The 18,935-nt window shown below is 43.1% G+C and overlaps 1 protein-coding gene across 1 annotated transcript in view; it reads left to right on the forward strand.

Moving 5' to 3' along the window:
* Positions 1–2,019: 2,019 nt before the first annotated feature.
* The window catches only part of adss2 (adenylosuccinate synthase 2), a 42,436-nt gene continuing 25,520 nt past the window's right edge, over positions 2,020–18,935 (forward strand). The window contains exons 1-2 of the mRNA XM_076286238.1: positions 2,020–2,230; positions 9,567–9,669. Of these exons, the coding sequence (XP_076142353.1) occupies positions 2,042–2,230; positions 9,567–9,669 (292 nt within the window). The 5' untranslated portion in view covers positions 2,020–2,041. The remainder of the gene's footprint in view (positions 2,231–9,566; positions 9,670–18,935) is intronic.

Below are 18,935 nucleotides of genomic sequence, written 5' to 3' on the forward strand. Positions count from 1 at the left end.
ATAATGTTAAGTCAAAAAGCCTTACTAGCTTTTGCACATTACTTACTTTCCATCTTCCGGATGTTATTCAGGGGGAAGAAAATACTGTCTCCGCACTGACTGCCAATACATTTTGCAAGGAATTTGTGGAGAATGTGGAGAAACTGTCGTTCACAATGCATTGCAGTTTATCAGAAAACAAACATAACTCAAAACAGTTCTGTAGTAAAAGTAGGCCTAAGGAAAAACACAATGTAACTAATATAAATTATAAAACATTTAGCCTAGGCCTATTTCAACATTGTTTACATTAACACACTGTACAATGATTGCAAATACAGGCTACCATTAATTCAGAACAGCACTAATCAATAGTCACTTAATAAAAAATATAGGGCTATATTATTTCCACTGACTAAAAACCTTACCCGTACAATATTAAGACAATTAATAAGTTGCATGCTGATCTGCATACTGCCTAGTCCCTCCTACAGAACTACACCAACTAGGCCCAACATTTGGGTTGAATAGAACAGAACAGAATTTCTGTCATCAATTGCATTTTTTCCACGTGTAATTCACAGCATATGTGAACATACAGTATATATAAAGCTGGCCATATGCTTGTGTAGAGAGACCATTGCATCTCTCACCATTGCATCTCACCATTGCATCTCTCACTCTGGTATATAGGGTACTTACTGGATCTGCACTTTGCTAATAGACCTACTACATTGATTCTATGATCCTCTCCCCTCTCACCCACGTTGGTCCTCAGATGATCCTACATATGTCAGCTTTCCATCATCAAGAGGTCACAGTGAAGTTTTGTTTTCTTCTGCGATTCGTTGGTGGAATGATTTACCCAAATGCTCTTTGTTGTCCTTGTTTCTCATTGAAATCTCCTTGGACCCTACAAGGCTTTTTTAATGGTTATTGCTATTATTTTGTTAATTCAATAATTTTCTATAAACTGTTTATCTTTATGTTAATGTTCATGTCAAAAGCCTCTGCTACGTATTTGTTTGATGAAGCCTCTGCTAACCATTAATATGAATGTAAAGCTGAGTGTGAAAACACACACACACACACACACACACACACACACACACACACACACACAAATAGGCTATGAATAGGTCACAGGGAGACAGAGGGCAAAAAAGTTGTTACATGTCAATTGGATCAGTTAGACTGGGAAGCAAACCAAAATTGTATGATTGAATCATGTCTCTTATGGTTTAGAGATTCCATGGGTCTGCAGACTGAATCATGAAAAGAAACAGATTGCCATTTATTTTCCCATCTTTCAGTGAAGTTACAAAGTATAATTTAACTGCAGCACAGTACAGCCTACTGTGGGGGGGGGGGGGCAATCAACTGGTCTTGGCGAATAGGCATTTGCTGCCACCTAATGGTTATTAATGTAAACTGAGAGGTTATCAATATAGGTGTTTTTTCTTTTTTTAAGCAGGTTTTACACAGAAATTCAAGTGTGTTTTCTGTTATCTGTAAACACATGGCCAATAACCGATTTATGCTCCCACTTCATTTTATCATATGACAGACATACATTTTGGCCTCGCTGTCAAATTAGGTTAAACATATAAACATTTAAACATTTACATGTGAAACAATTAAACATTTTTTACAGTCATGCATAACAGTTATGACGTTTGGCTACACACAGTGAGATTCACGAGATTTGAGATGACACTCTCCAAGAGTTAACCTATACAGTAAACCTATAAACCCATACAGTGATTGGTTGAAACCAGTGACTGTATAAAACATAACTGAAATAAACCACGCTGTCCATCTACATATATTATCTACAGTCGTTTGTTGAAACCTTGCAAGCAGTGCAGCAGCCATAGGTCTACCCTATGGGTCTACCACTATCTTCATGATTGGAACCAGAGCCATGTAGGGGCTCTGTTCTCTACCGCTCTGAGTCGCACCAACACACTGACGAGGGGGCGTGTTCGACCGTCATACGCAAGTTCTGAGCGCGCAGTGCCTCTCCTCTACGGAGCCCAGTTTGAAGCAGGAGTAGATAGTCATGTCAGCGAGCGGGTGTGATCAGGGAGCTGGGGCACAGAATGGAGGTGCCCACAGTAGCAAAGGAGTCCCCGCTCCGAGTGTTGGCAACAGAGTTACTGTGGTGCTCGGTGCTCAGTGGGGCGATGAAGGAAAAGGAAAGGTGGTGGATTTACTGGCTCAGGACGCGGACATAGTCTGTAGATGTCAGGTAATGTTAACAAGTCATTCACTGCCAACATATCTTGCTAACTTAACTCATGTGTGTATACTGTTAACTTGATTTGGTGTATTAGATTACACTGTTCATTATCGTGATCCGTTTTATTTACCTTAACTGTTAGGAAACGAGCAATCCTTTCAACTGACGAAACACGTTATAGGGTAATGCTAACTCGTTATAGGGTAACGTTAAAGGATTTAACATGGCACAGGGAGAAGTTAAAAGCTAGCCAACACGGGAAAAGGCTAAAATGGCCAATTCTCCAGTACGACAGCTATGATATAATGCAAACCTTGCTGTTACCTAGTCTGCAAAGTGCAATGTTGCGGTAGGTAGCAGGTGTGATGATATTTCAAAGTTGACAAGCATTGAGCCAATCGCTTGGTCATTGGTCAACGTTAACCTAAGGGATTACTTAAAAGCTGTACGAGTTGAATATCTTGCGCTATACTGTTGCTTGCCCCCTCAGATGCAGACATCTGGTAGTAGTAGCTATCAGTTAGCTTCACTTGCTAATTGCAATATGCATACTTCTATATGGTAGTATTGTGTAGTATCAGGCACGGTGTCATACCGACTACCAAAGGAATAAGCACAATAAAATGGCGGTTTTTGCCGATTTTTGCTTCGTGAACTTGAGAAGCATCCCAACAAGTTTGTCAGTTCATTGGCGAATAGAATGAGAATGCCTGTAACGTTGACAATCAGGCGCAACAATTCAATTTCCTCTTGCTAGCAAGCTTCTTAGCTAATGTCACCTTGAATTCGTAGTTTACCCTCATCATGTTAGTGTTGGAACGAGATTGTAAAGCATTCATGCTTTGATCAAACGTATGTACATTCATTGTACGTTAGGTGATGATGGAAAAATATATTGATATCAATCGGAAGGCCTATACAAAGCTTAACTTTTGAGCTAATATGAGCTAACGTCAGCTAAGAACCCCAGCAGTTTAGCAGCACGCTTGTATCAAGGCATGCTAATCAGTCATGCAATTTGTTAGATTATATCCTTGCTATTCTTTCAGGAGAGGTGGATGCTCCTTAATGTGTCACTAACATTGAAACCACAGGTGATACACATTGGTCTGTTAGAGGTGATATGATTAGCCGAATAGACGGTTGACTGGACTCCTGGTCATTCTAGTGACATTTTCATGAATAAGTTCATATTGCAAACTACTATTAGGATATTCTTGGGTGGTGAAGAATCTAGTACTATCACAGACTTAACACAGGAGACTTTGGTACTTTTCACAAAACTCTTCTGTGAGCATTGTTCTCTCCCTCTTATATACACACACACACACACACACACACACTGTCTCTCTCTCTCTACTCTGCACTCTGCGCACACACACAAACACATTTGATCTCTCTCTCTCTCACACACGTATCAGTCCACCATTAGTGTGGTCATTGAAAGTAAATGGGCATTCATAGTTCATGCCCCACCACCCAAACAGGTGCACAGCTGCGTATGCGTTCCCTCCAACCCCACCCTGCCCACTAGCCTATGTTACTATATTTTACATTATATGTATATTCCGTGTGACTCCATTCTCTACTTTACATGCTCCCCCCCCCCATTTTAGTTGGACAGAAGCGTAACCATAAGCATCACAGGCTATTTCCGATGTGTGAAATTAACCATTTCTGAAAAACCTACCCAGAGTCAGAATTTCACCGCCCAAACCCACTGAGCCACCACTGGCCACTTCTTTGCCTTCTTCAAGGCAACAGTTATTCATGCATACTTCTATGTCATTCATAGTTCATGCCCCACCACCCAAACAGGTGCACAGCTGCGTATGCGTTCCCTCCAACCCCACCCCGCCCACTAGCCTATGTTACTATATTCTACATTATATGTATATTCTGTGTGACTCCATTCTCCCCCCTGTTAGAGATGGGTGCGTGGTATGGCTGTGCATATGTAAAAATAAACCACTTAATGGCTCAGGCCACCCTCCTGTGTAAGTTTGTGTTAGAGAGAGAGGGAGAGAGAGAGGAGAGAGGGAGAGAGAGAAGCGGCGTGAGTGAAAGCAGATAGTGGCATCTTTTTATAAAATGAGCTGCCACAGCAAGTGGTCCTTGATTGCCTTTCCTTACTTGTCACTTAGGCGTACTATTGAAGGAGAAGCCTGTTCAGAGCTTGTGCAAGCTTGTGTCAAAGTTCCCACTGGTCTGGTCTGTTCAAGACAAATTGCCACTCCATGCAGTCAAATAGCTTTTAATGGTGAGAACTGTAGCCTACATTAAATACACGTTTGGTGTGTTTTATAGGTTTTTCTGTTGAACTTGAATGGCAGCATTTCTTTTTTTTTAATGGAAAGCTTTCTGGCAAAATCCTTTGCTGTCTTTCTTGAACACAAGAATACTTACTTACTTTGTGGTAAATCATTACTTACAGAACTCGGCTACTTTACATGCCCCCCCCCCCCCCCCCACAATTTTAGTTGGACAGAAGCGTAACCATAACCATCAAAGGCTATTTCCGATGTGTGAAATTAACCATTTCTGAAAAACCTACCCAGAGTCAGAATTTCACCGCCCAAACCCACTGAGCCACCACTGGCCACTTCTTTGCCTTCTTCAAGGCAACAGTTATTTTCCACCGTAGCCTGCTCAGTGCCCCATAAAATCGGTCACCTTCTGTTTTATTTAGGCATGTTTAGACATGTTTGGTAAGGTGTTCTGCATTTTTTTGCCAAAGGCATGCATTGGTGGACTTATTGTCGAAGACTAAAAGCATCCATGAGATAAGCTAAACGCTAAAACTGCTGTGGAACAGATACTGTCAACCTTGGCCCTTGTCTTTGTTTCAGATATTCACCACATGTTTTATCTTATATAACGGGTCAAATAGAACAGGTCATCTTGACCAGGAGCCATTGTATGCTGACTGTCACTCTAACTGGCAATGGCAATCACTTGGCCTCTTCACCTGGCTTTCGGTATGCCTAGTTAAAGGAACTCTGTTTTAACACATAGATCTCTGTTTCTCGAGGTCTCCAAGTGCTGTTGAAAAAGCTTGAGTTGCTGCAGCCAACAGCTAGAGCAGTCAGACAGCTACAGTGCTGCACTCTGGGGTTGTTCATTTTTATACGGGCAGTACTCCTCGAGAAACAAAGATCTGTGTGAAAAATTGCCGGAGTTCTCCTTTAAGCCTAGTGTCTGCCCCTACGTAAATGGATACATTCGTTTCATACGTTGTGATCCACTTTGTCCGTATTCTTGAGCTTGATGTGAACTGACTAGAGAACAGAGGAAATAAACACAGAGAACGGACAGAGAATCCATCCGTATCCACATCTCTTTTTAACCTGAAGTAGGACGGTATGGTCAGAGAACGTAAAGGGTCCAGAAGATTAACCATGACTGGGCTATTGCCTTTTGTTTTTTAACCCGCTTTTAAATTTTGCATTTTATGTCCACTGAGTGTGAGGTTTTCACATGGAGGTACACTCATCAGTTCAAAAGCAAAACCTCCAGCAAGACTTTGTCTTATTCCAGGGTCCAGGGATATTGAAGATACGTGAGTTAGAAGGATATCCAGGATTTCCTTTTGCAGTGACAGGTTGGCAGTTTATTGGTGGTAGCTTATAAAAAAATTGTCACTGTTGCTCAAGTGATATAGCACCGGCTGGCGACCACACCAATGTCATGGTTCAATAATGAACTACCAGGAGTGCACTCATGAAAATACAGTGGTAACTTACTGTGAATTACTTAATGGGTAAATGAACTCAAAGATTAGTCATATGACTGCTCCAACAAGCGATCACACCACATTTGTTTCTTTGTACTGGTGTTAATGTTTGCAGACAGACCAGGCAACTGCAAACACCTGTACTTCTGGTTGAGCCAAAATGGGTCACCCAAGGACGGAACTGGCTGGCCGCTTTTTCCTCTGGGGTTCGTAATGTGGCACGTCATCCCCGACCCCACACACACACACACACACAGCTGGTGATAATGTGGTATGTCTGGGGGAATAAGCCCCCCCCCACTTCAGCCTGTGTCTCCCGTGCCCCAATACCACACTTCCCTGCCATTGGAGCTCTGCCCCCTGCTGGGTACTATGCCCTCGGGCCAGCCTCTGCCAGTGGGAGCCCTGGAACATGGGAGATAGTCCAAGAGCGCCTGTCATTCCTGATACGCACGCACAGTCACGCGGGGTGGCAGGCAGGACTTCAATCAGACTTGAAAAATGTTCCAGGTTATTGTTGGGAATAATGTCTGTCCGGCAGTGCTGGTTATGACTGTGTCATAGTATAGTGCGTCATACTCAGCTTCCTCTGTGTGTGTGTGTGTGTGTGTGTGTGTGTGTGTGGGGGGGGGGGGGGGGGGCTTACCATGTGTTCAGGGCATCATCACAAGCAAGTCATCTGATTAGGCCTGTATCTGTTGGCTTGTGGAGCCTTTGTGCGTCATTAATATCTCCATGCTCATTGTATGTGGAGAACTCAAATATTGGCACATTAAATAAAATAGTTTATTTAAAGACAACCTAATGATTGATACCACATGGGTACAAAAAACAAGTTTATAATACCCTCAATGTCACTGTTTTTGCAGAATGCACTTTTTTTCAGAATATAGGGCCTCACGGAAAATGGTTGCTTCCTAGATGATGTGCTTTCAGGCTGTAAAACTAAAGAAATATCAAGGGATGAAAAAAAATATATGAAAAAGATATAATATATGAAAAATATATGAAGACAAACAATTTGAACAGAAATATTTGACAGGCCTTGGTTTTGGTACCCATTCAAGATATAGACACGGTCTGACACGGAGTGACCTATGTGCTTTAGTGACCCTCTCTAGGGGACTCGCTTTAGAAGATCTCAAATTGGCCTGCAATCCCACACCTCCCTTCAAAGCCTTCCATAGCAGTTCTGCATTGGTTTGTGCGATGTTAGCTTTTTCTTGACCTGTCCGTCATCCCAGGGCGAGGTGGTATTTTTTGGCCTCTTCGCGTGGTGCAGCCTTATGACCCCCCCCCCCCCCCTCCCACACACACACACACACACACACACACATGCCTAACCCCATCTAACCCCGCATGTCCCCTTAACTAGATTGTATGTTGCATCAGGTCAAGCAGTCTTCAAGGCCTTGTGTGTGTGTGTGTGTGTGTGTGTGCTTGTGTCGTAAACACAGCCAATAAGGCGAGGAATCCATAGTGGGGCCACACTCACCTCCCATCCCACCTCCCCAGCCCCATCCCGCTGTCCCTGAATAGCTCCATATCAGCGCCCCCCTGAAGCGCTAGGACCCAGGGGAGCAGGAATTAGCCAAGAGTCCTTCGATAGCACTCGTAGGCTCCGTTTCAGATGTGGACTGTATGGGCGACCTGTTGAGTCACGGGACCATCTCGATTACCAACAACAATCTACGCAGGCCCAAAGCACACTCTCAAATCACATGTTGTGTATTGTTGCTACAGCAGCAGACCCTGAAGGCCTTCTTGGTCAAGGCCTTCAATAAGACACATTCTTCCCGGAAAGTAATTCATCCGTGTAAATTCTGTGGTTTTACAGTACAGTACAGTAGTTATGCACCTGATTCTGAGTACATTACACACATCTCTATATCACTTGTGTAGTAGCTAGCTATGCTTTTCCTGAATACAAATATGAAAACTTGTTTTACTCACTAATAACTTTAAGCTTAAGTTGGTCATTTTAGTCTGTAACATTTACTTTTCAGTGTTCTTGATTTGCCTGTAGACGTAGGTGTTGCCAGTTGCCACAAGCCTGTCTGTTTTGGTCAGTGTTGGCTGTGTGGTTGGTGGTTGGCTGAGAGATGCCTCTTAAGATATTTGGGGCGAGGGCCTTGTTAAACCTGGGCAGACACTTGAAATTAAGAAGCTGTTGATGGTTTAACATGTTGCCTCATTGTTCTGTGTTGCCAAGGGGATGAAAGGTGCCATGTGTGTATGCACACACACACAAACACACACACAGTCTCTCGTCATGTTCTATTTGTCCAGGCCTCAATTTCTGTCCACTTTTTTTTGTTATCCTGTCGTCTATATTAACTGAAAACTAAGTCCGAACTTGCACTTGCTTTAGAGAGTAACACGTGTTACTTGTGTGTTTTGTATAACTTCTCCTCCCTCGCCCTCTTTTCTCTGCTTCCTCCTCCTCCTCTTCATCCTCCCCTTCCTCCTCCTCCTTGCTCTGTTCTGTGTTGTTGACGTTTGTCCTCTCCCAGTTCACAGGTGTGGTAGAAGTGTTCGAGTTCCCGCTTGGTTATATTTAGGCAGAGCCCAAACTCATAAAGCTGTCTCTTTGCTGCGGCCCCCAGCAGGCTGGCCGTCACTCATCAGGAGTTCTAAGTCAGCGCTGAGGTCCTACGTTTTACATTTACATTTACATTTGCAGACGCTTTTACCCAAAGCAACATGCATTTGTCAATTATATTACAAGGGCCATTCTTCCCAGAGCAACTCGGGATTAAGTGCCTTGCTCAAGGGCACAACGGTGGAAGCCAGAAATTAAACCCACAACTTCAGGCTAGTCCAATTCCTTAGCCACTACACTGCCACCGCCCACACAACCCGTTCTTCTTAAACGAACACAATACAGGAATTCCCTGTTGCGTTAAATGTCCCGTGATAGGAAAATGTTACTTTTTCAGTGCTTTGGGTTGCATGTGTTTGGGTGTTGGAGTTGGGCGCCAATACAAATACACAGAAATAACAAAACCCAGTCTGTTTATGGGCTGCCCAAGTCTGGAAGTGTGCTTCTTCAGAGACGAGGATGAGCTATTGCAAACTCATAGATAGTTGACATAGAGAAAAGAAGGTTGTTGAAAAAATAGCAGGGGTAAAATATGTGACATATCGGGTACCCGCTTAGCGCTAGGGGGTACCCAATTTGTCAACTAACGAAAAGGGTCATGTTTCTGGTAAGAACATCGAAGCTACATAGGCTGTCCTGCATGCGTATGTTATGGGCATCGGTATAGACAGAGATGCAATTCTAAATCATCTGCTTGTCATATCATTCCAATGAGTTAGGATGCCATGGCACACATCAGGGCGTTTGGGGTTCCGAGATAGCTGCACTGATGGAGCCTTTACTGACTTCACAAGAAACAGTTGTTTTGTTTTTCCTGAAAGTTATTTGAGGGTGGTAGTGGTTATATCTTTTTAATGTTGATTATGTTTTTACCCTCTCTCCTACTTTATGCTTTTACTGTGTGTGTGTGTGTGTGTTTGTATAAGTGTGTGTGTGTGTTTGTATAAATGTGTGTGTGTGTGTGTGTGTTACTCCACTCATGTTTTCCCCGGTTCTCTCCTCTGTTCCAGGGCGGGAACAACGCGGGGCACACAGTAGTGGTCGACTCGGTCGAGTACGACTTCCACCTCCTGCCCAGCGGAATCATCAACCCAAAGGTCACAGCCTTTATCGGTATGAGTTGGAGCAAGGTCATGACGTACGCATCGGCGCCTCTTGTTTATCAGATCAGAGGCGTCCTGTCTGCTGAAAAATCATGATAAAAACACAAACGAGATTAGAAGTACTAATCTGCCCTAGAGTGGTATTGAAGTATGGGTCAGACAGGATAGACGGACGGTGAATATGTCAGCGCTAAACTGAGAGCTAGGGGTGTCATTAAATCCTTACAGGGAGGCTACACCTTGCACGTAACTGACGTGTTCCGTTCGTGTAGCGTAAAAAATATTTTTTCATTTTTTGACACCATCACGTCTGGTGTAGCCAGATCCGTTGATTACTGTGGAAGCTAATTGTTGCTGCAGACGCCACTCGAACGGAACGCTTCAGTTACGTGTCAGTGTTGCCTCCCTTTTAGTCTCTGCAACCAACCCAGTGTTCTGATGAGCTGATGTTCAGCGTTTGTGTTTACAAAGTGCATTATCATTGAAACGATGAATAATCCACAGGAGATTCAGCTGTTTCCCACTATTAGCTATTAGTACTTCAACTATTTTCAGTTGAATTCAGTCAACTGATCTCACTTTCCAGTCAGGGATTAAAAATAGCAGAGCTGTTTTTTGCTGCTGTGTTTTCTGTACATAGTGAGTGGAGCCAGTATCCAGACCACCTCAGTTGAGTGCCGCACACATAATTGATCTGCACTCGACTTAATTTCCTTAATGGCTCATCCTTTCTGTTGTTGGCACCAAAGCAGTAGTCGTGTTTGTTGGGCTGGCTTCTCTCTTCCAAGTTCCACATGACGCCACCTCAGCACTTTCTGCTGTAGTGCAGAATATGAATTACGCTGATTAAAAGAATGCCATATCCTCAGACACTAAACCTGCAGCTTGCACTCATTAAGTAGCAAGCATCAAAGGCAAGCAGTCTAGCCTACTCTGGTTCCAGCTAGAGAATGACCTCAACCCTGTCCACTCACAATGCTGAGGATTATCCTGCAAATAAATAGGGTTGCTGCAAAGCAAGGCTCAGACCATACATTCTATTAGTGTAAACAAAGTTCTATCTCGTTGCTAAGTGATGTTAAGTGCTCTTACCAGAGAGGGAATGAAGGATCTTTGATCTTTCTGGTCCATAGACTGTAGAACTGGACAGTGTGGTTGCGTTCAGCCAGAGACGGTTGATAAAGTTAACTATAGAATCTTTGGTTCAGCAGTGTTCAATTCGCCTTATTCACCCGGCGGCCATTACGAGTCTGAGGGGTACACTTGCCATTACACCTCAGTCCAGCAGATGGTGGTGGTAATGCACTCCGTTTGCAAACTGCTAAAAAACAATTCAATGAAGAAGAAGAACAGGCCAGTGAACCCTTCTTCTTTAATCGGCGAGCTTTTTCTGGCAGTTTGCGAACGGAGTGCATTACCACCACCATCTGCTGGACTGAGGTGTAATGGCAAGTGTACCCCTCAGCCTCGTTATGGCAGCCGGATGAATAAGGCGAATGGAATTGAAGCCGCCGAGGCGACGCCATCTTGGAAAATTTGCAACCAATTTGAAGTGCGGCTGCGCAGCAGAAGTTGAAGCATGCGCAGTGAAGAGGAGTGGCAGTCAGGCACGCCCACTCAGCGAGTTAAACACGCCCCTTGTCAAGTGAAACCCGCCCCCTTCTCCTTTCCACAACACAGGTCGACCAAAGGCGCCGAAGGCTAGCTGGCTGGATGAATTTAGCGGCTGTGAGTTAGCTAAACAGCACAAACAACAGTCTTCGGTTTGTTCTTGTCTGGTAAGTGTTGTGTATCAACTGAAAAGTTTTTTTGTCTATTGTTGTTCTTAAATACGTCTAAGAGAGCTTATTATGTTGATTACAGACTGTGAGAAATTAGTATGGTGAATACTAATCAGCTAACAACAGAAATACGGACAGCGAATTACATGCTAACGTTAGCAGCTACATAGAACGATAGAAGCTAGGCTAAGTTAGTCGTTGAGGTGAAGATTAGCAAACAGCTCCCGTAATAGTCGATGCATGTTTAGTCGGTTTTATTAGTTTTTGCTGTTTTCAAATATCTTAATCTGAATGTATGCCATCTCAACATGGAGTAACCATTGACTGTACATGGAGATTACACAGTCAGTACAGTTTATGATGTAATAAAGCAAGCAAGTTAACGTTATATGAAGCATGGACCTCATCAACCTGTCATATTAATGTAACTACTAGCCAGTTAGAGCTACTTCTGTGACGGTAGGTTGGTAGTTGTAGACTGCATAAGTGAATGATCGATAAATGAAACGCCTGCACACTACGCCAAGAACCAGTCACAAATTCCCAGGGATATCGGTGAATATTGAGAAAGTAACACCTCAATTTGTCATCTAACGTCCATGATCAGTCATACTGATAACGTTATTTTTCAAGCTGACGCAAGTTGATAACATTCACATATTTAAATATAGAATTTAATATTAAAATCGCATGTTTAAACGTGTAGTTAACATTAGGTAGGCAGTGAAATTTATTGCACACATATATTTAATTAATTGGTATTACTAGTGGTATTACTAGTGGTGATAATGAGTGCCTCATTATATGCTTTGTAATGTTGTAAAATTGTCTGACTAACTTTATTGTAACTTTCCTTTTTGCAGATAAGGTATGGGTGATGGCTGAATGTACTGGAGGTGGCGGCAAGGTGGTCTCCATTAGTCTGCAAGGGAATGCCTACGTGAAGTGGTTTGGCTGGGGGGGTCTGAGGTGGCATGTCCTCCCCCTTTCTCCAAGTTCCCAGACATTCATCTCCCTGACATATTCGGTACTCTGGCAAGGGCGTGCCCTCTTGCAAGCGCGACTCGGCCTACCACCCACTCCGCTAGGCCCGGCTTGTGGTGGAGATGGAACTCCCTCCTCAGCATGGTGTTCAGTCACTCCTTGTAATGTTTTTGACCTGTCGTGGTCAGTCATCTTGTCTTAGTAGAAAGGTGGACTCATCCAGCGTTGTCTGGCGAAAAACGCACCTGCTGCAATATCTTTTTCTTCATTTCTCATTTTTTCATTTTTTCATTTCTCCCCTCAGCACCTGAGAAGTGTTGCCTGCAAAGTTTCTGGGAAGAGATCTAACGAGACCTGCCACCTAATGTTAAAACCCACGAAAATAAATGACCTGATTTTGACCTGGCGTGCATGTCACTGATAGGGTAATCAGTGACTGATTCGAAACAAAGCGGCAACCATCAAAAGCCGAGTTAAGATCAAACGTCCAGATAAAATGATCTTGCGTTTTCATGAGTTTTCGATCGTCATATATTTCATTTCCATTCATCACAGAGTTCCCAAAATTACATATAAGGTGTGTTAGAGTGTCTAGTTTCGTAATTTAAAAAAAAAGCTAAAAACTTAATATTATCTTTTTGGCACTCAACGCATGGGAAGGAAAAGGCACTCAATGTGTTAAGAGGGGTCTAAAGGCATATCTGTTCAACATGCACTTAGTTCATTAAGCGCTTCTTAAGTGTTATGGTTTGTATTAGGGGTTTGCACGGCGTGTCATCAGATCTGGACATCGCCATATTGGAGATACTCGCCTCATTAGAAAGCATTAGGCACTGAAGTAAATCCCTAACATCGTCAAGGAAAATGGTTAATTATTGCTGTGTTTTAGGTTGTACCAATAGGTTAGACTGAGAAAAACATCTGGTGTAGGTATCGACTTCCAAAAGTTATTAAAAAACCAGGGAGAAGGGACAATAATGCCAGAAGTTATCAGAGGAAGGGGGGCGCTTGTGGTTGAACTTGGTACTTCGTCTCCCTCACCCAACTCATATGGATCTGCACTGCCAATAATCCGTAATTTCTCGAAATATCGCGCCTTTTCTTGTGGTCCAAGTCCTGCCCTATATGCCTTTGCATCTTAGACGCATTTTGATGAGCTTTTCTGTTGTTTAGACACGGCTACAATCACGTAAGATATCCAAAGTGCATTATACTTCATTGTACTTCATTCACTGAGTATCGCCAATATGGCCGCGCCTGCTGGGTTACCATAGTTACCGGCCAGAACGTGACGTCGGTGCAAACCCCTGTGTTATTTTCATTAGGCTGTTGATTAATTTGACATTGTTTTTTTTATTGATATTCTCCTTAATGTAGTGTTACCATGTTATTGTTATTATATTATTGATAGAATGGGCATTGTTATTTATTATTTATTTATTTATTATTGCTCCCCCCCCCCCTTCATTTTCATTATTTATTTCATTAGGCTATTGATTGATCCCTGTTAAATTTAAGTATTATATTGTTTTGTATTTGTATATGGCTTTGGACAAAAGTGTAACCTAGCCATCATCATAATGTGGTATTTTCTTATGCACTTGAAGCAAAAAATAAAAATATGTTTCTTTAAATGTAGTACCACTTTAAACACATGACTCACTGAACAGCAAAGTAGCTGCCTGATTATGTGTAAAATGTCTACAGAGTATCCTGATGTAGTAGGTCCATGTTCTCATATTTTTACAGCTGACATGAAGGCTGCAATATTACATTTTTGATTTATAATGGAGCACCCTCTCTGGTGAAAGACTAGTACTAGCAACCCTGTGGTAGAGTCATACGATTACAGACATATTGAGAGAGCCCATGAGAGTTGTCACAGTTTTGAATTTGGACGTATTATTTTGAAATGGGGTACGTCTACGGGAGGATTTAACTTACACATCACTGGCAAGACCTGATCAAATCATACCAATGCAAAATGCTTCTCCAGCAGTGCAATCGCAGGTAACAACGATACGTTAACTCAGCATTTTCAGATACCGCTGTTATGAGCATACTAAGCAAATTGTCCATTTGTAACTTTGAATCCCTCCTCACCTTAAAGGAATTATCCGGAGTAAAATGCACTTTAGATCAATTTACGGATGATTGGAAGTACATACGTTGAGTTGACATCAAAATCATGTCATTCAGAGAAAGTTCGATTTTACCGTTTTTAGTCAAAACTCGTTAGCCTGGAAGTGACCAGGGCAAGTCATTTCGTTGTCAAATTGTGAATTTCCAGAGCGTGTTACTCCACACTCGGCAATCGACTCCTACAGACTTTCCATAGATATATACACTAGATGTCGCCTTGACTACTACTGTTCATTAGAACGAATGCGTCAATCGAGACGCCATCTTGCTTCAGTGATCCACTCCTCTATAATGCATTAGCGTCAATCTGGGCAAAGATCTAGCGAAAATAAAATCACCATAAATCGTCAAAATCTCAAGCAATTATCTAGTTTTTTGGGTTGTTCCAACTGACAGGCATGTATTTATGGTTGAGTCTAGAGAAAACTAAGCTTAAGACGATAATAAAGATACATTTTACCGGTCTAGCCCCATAGACTCCCATTCATTCTGCACTAGCTAGCGGCGGCCCCTAGAGGAACAATGAGTAAACTGCAACCAGGTTCAATACAATGAAAGTAAACAGGCTCTTCGTAGACAGGCTCTGGTTGAGGCCACATACCCCTCGTCTCGTTTACTCATGTAAGTTGTAATCTCACCAGAAATTGCTGTAGATCTGTAGAACATTTACCTCTGCTACTACATAGGCTACGCCAGTCGTTACTTTTATAATCATGGGTCAGTGCCATGGGCAAACGAGATGTAGCTGAATTCATAAATGACAAAGCCATGAGAAAGGTGATTTTCTTACGTTTCAACAACAAAGAAGCCGATCTGCCATCATTGTGAGAAGTTCCCAAATTTGTCGCTAATCGCTAAAAAGGTTTTCTATCGCTGGGGATGGCCAAACGTCGCTAAATAGGTAACGCTGACAATACAGGAGAACTAGTTTAGCGCTTCAGATCCCTGTTCCAAGATGGCGGCGGTGTTGACGCATGCTGAGAAGCAGAAGGCGACATATATATCTATGCAGACTTTCCCCTAAAGACGCCAGCTGCAGCAGCATTTCCGGAAAGGTACTGGCTTGATGAAATTCATTCTGGACTCTCTATCCGACCACATAAAGACCTCGAGATACTTCGGTTTGGCTTTAGGGACCCTCTACTCACTACCACGTAAGTGTAATGTTGTTTGGAACTGTAGAAGAGGTATAAAAAAAGTGTTTTGTAGCGGCGAAATGACTTGCCCTGGTCACTTCCAGGCTAACGAGTTTTAACTAAAAACGGTAAAATCGAACTTTCTCAAAACACATCCTAATGACATGATTTTGATGTCAACTCAACGTATGTACTCCCAATCGTCCGTAAATTGATCTTAAGTGCATTTTACTCCGGATAATTCCTTTAAGCTATGGTCCAATATGTGTTCACTAAAAAACAAGTAACGTTATTTGTCTGGCTAATTAATAAATGGTCATACCGAGGGTGTCGACCTAGCAGGCTAGGTGACTATTGCCATTCGTGCAAAACTAAGCAAGAGTTAACGTTAACGAAACTTAACTCCCGCCTTCTCCCAGTGACTTAAGTGTATTCAAATGAAGTTGCAACGATGGTGGCGGCAATCACTGGTTACATTAAACCATTTGAAACAAGTAGGACTGTAAATGATCGTGACTGGCTAACGTTACTTCAGATCAATATATCGTAACACCCCCAATTATCACCGGTTTTGTTCGGAAATTCTAAAACAACAATGTTTTTTAACACTTCAAAATAACATTTGCTAAATGAACCTTACATTTTTCGGTAGCCATAGGTGTGTAGATTTGAACAAAATCTGGTTTGGTTCCTAACGGGAGCATTTACTGCCTGAAATATCCGATTTTGTTGACCACGCTCGGAGTTATAGTGCTGGCCCGATGGGTCCCCCATTTCCACCGCCATTTGTTCCAGCCATATTTTCCGCTTATCGATAGTTCCGTTTTTGGTTTAGGTATTAGTGAGTATTTACAATATTTAGGTGGCTTGGATGTTTCATTTCATCAGATGACACACACAATGGGATGATTTATTATTTTTATTTGGCAATAATAGATACATTAAATAGATAAATACATAGATTAAATAATAAATAATAATAAATCAGCTCTCTTTCTCATACACTCACACACATACGCACGGATCAACATCAATAATAGATACATTAAATAGATAAATACATAGATTAAATAATAATAAATCAGCTCTCTCTCTCTCATACACTCACACACATACACACGGATCAACATCAATTCAACATTCATTCTTCAGTCGGGACTCGTAACGGGCAGATATGACCCGGCACCGCTCACACACAAACTCCTCATCATCGTCGTCATCCCAGTTGTCCCACTGCTCACATGTGCAGTGAAACCACTCCATGCACAACGGGCAGAACACCCATGGCACAATATCTTCCCCCCCCCCACTGGCGGAAAAATGTTTTTGCACCTGCCACAGACATCTAACAGAAAAGTAGGCAAAAGAAAGGTGAAGTTAATATATAGTGTGTCTGTGTGTGCGTGTAATTTCTTATACTTTTAATTGTAACATTTTACCTTTGTCTTCTTCCTTTGGTATTTTTTTTGCCCCTCCAACTGATTTCTTTTTTCTCTTCTGACCTGCAAGGGACACTATTTTAAAAAATGTTTTTATTTTTAGTCAATTAAAATCTATTTACCTTCTACCGGTGCTGGGGCCTTCCTGCAGCTGGGGTTTTCCCTGGAGGCCGCGGCAGGGTTGGTGGTGGTCCCTAGGCCGATGGCACTGGCTCGCTCCCTCCTCTGACGGGCCCTCTGCTCCTTTGCCTCTCTGGTCGCTGCTAACTGCTGTTCTTTTTCCTGTATGAGTCTCTCATACTCCTCCCCAGTGATGACCCGGGCATCAGCAGTAACTTTCCTCCTAGTGGTTCTCTGAAAGGTGATCTGGGTCAGGACCTCCGCCAGGTCACAGGGATCAACCCTGCTTCCACCAATGGGTGGTTCAGAGGGTTCTGAGAAGGGGTCAGGGAAAGTGGGGAGTCTTGTGGTTGGGAGGAACCTATGGGTGGAGGGGGGCAGAGGTCGAGGGTATGGGTGGAGGGGGTGCAGAGGTCCCCACTGGGGAGGAGGAGGATGGTCCGGCGGTGGTGGTGGTGGCGTTGGTCGGGCTTCTGCTTCTACGACCAGAGGGCATGAGGCGGCAGGTTTTGATGGCCGTCCTATCAAGAGGGAAGATGCCACACTCCTTAAACCCTCCCACCGCAACCCCTTTAGCCTTAGCCCGCTGGTATGGATAGCGGAAAACTTTAGCAAATTCTTACCACCGTAAAAAAAGATCACTATCTATATACCCTGCCGGAGATTTCCCATAGAGGGCATTTGGGGGGCCCCCTGTTGTGTACCGGCCCCCAGGGAAGTACTTTGAAAAAATTATCAGGGGTGGTATGTCCTCCCCAGCTGCGTTGAAGCAGGCCAGCACTGATACATGGTCTCTTGTGCCAGGGACCCGTTGAAATGGGTGTTTCGTCCCCCGCCCTGCCACTACTTTGCCCCTGCTGTTTTCCATGCTGAATCCAGTCTCATCACAATTATAAATCTGTGCTGGTTTATCCCTCAGCCCATGCTCATCCATTGTTTTTTCTAACAAATCAAAATAGCGCATCACCGTCCGCAGAGTTGCATTGACAGACCTCGCCCGGTCAATGCTCTCAGGGGTCCTCATACTTAAAACAGCCGCGTGCCTCTTCTTAAAACAGCGCCACCACTTTTACCTAGTGGTGGCAGTTCTGGCTGTCTGCTTCTCTTCCTCATCACCGCGGTGGCATACGCCATGAGCCGGGCCTTTGTGAGTGGGAAACCATAGCCTGCACAGTACAGGGCAGTACTCCACCAGAGCTTGTTCGTCCTCCACTGAAAGTTTTTGGCTTTTGACAGCCATGGGAAACCCGCCCACTCACTCTGTCCCTCAAGGTGCTACGAGGGACTTTGAAGATCCGACATGCCCGGCATACTGACATGCCTGCAGCTACCTCCTCCATTGCCCGCACCATATTTTCGTCTCTCCACTGTTTTGTTGCCATTTTCTATAGCTATGATTAGAAAAGGAAAAGAAAACTAACCTTTCAATACACTTCACTTTCTAGTATTTTAGATATTTATTACTATTATTATTGTCATTACTATTATTATTCATTACCATCATTAATCATTACATAATAGTTGTTTTTCATATTAGTGTTGCTGCGTGAACAGCGCATGAAACATCTGGTGGGGGACTGAGAGTCCAATAGGCCAAACTATATTAATATAAAGCCAAATTCAGACTACATTTAATGTTATACACTTCACTTCACGCGCATTAGCTCCGACTAG

This window comes from Alosa pseudoharengus, unplaced genomic scaffold, assembly GCF_046254945.1.
Source record: "Alosa pseudoharengus isolate Yale_2024_CS ecotype anadromous, Long Island Sound unplaced genomic scaffold, YU_APseudo_1.1 YU_APseudo_1.1_scf_15, whole genome shotgun sequence".
NCBI classification, from domain to species: domain Eukaryota; kingdom Metazoa; phylum Chordata; class Actinopteri; order Clupeiformes; family Clupeidae; genus Alosa; species Alosa pseudoharengus.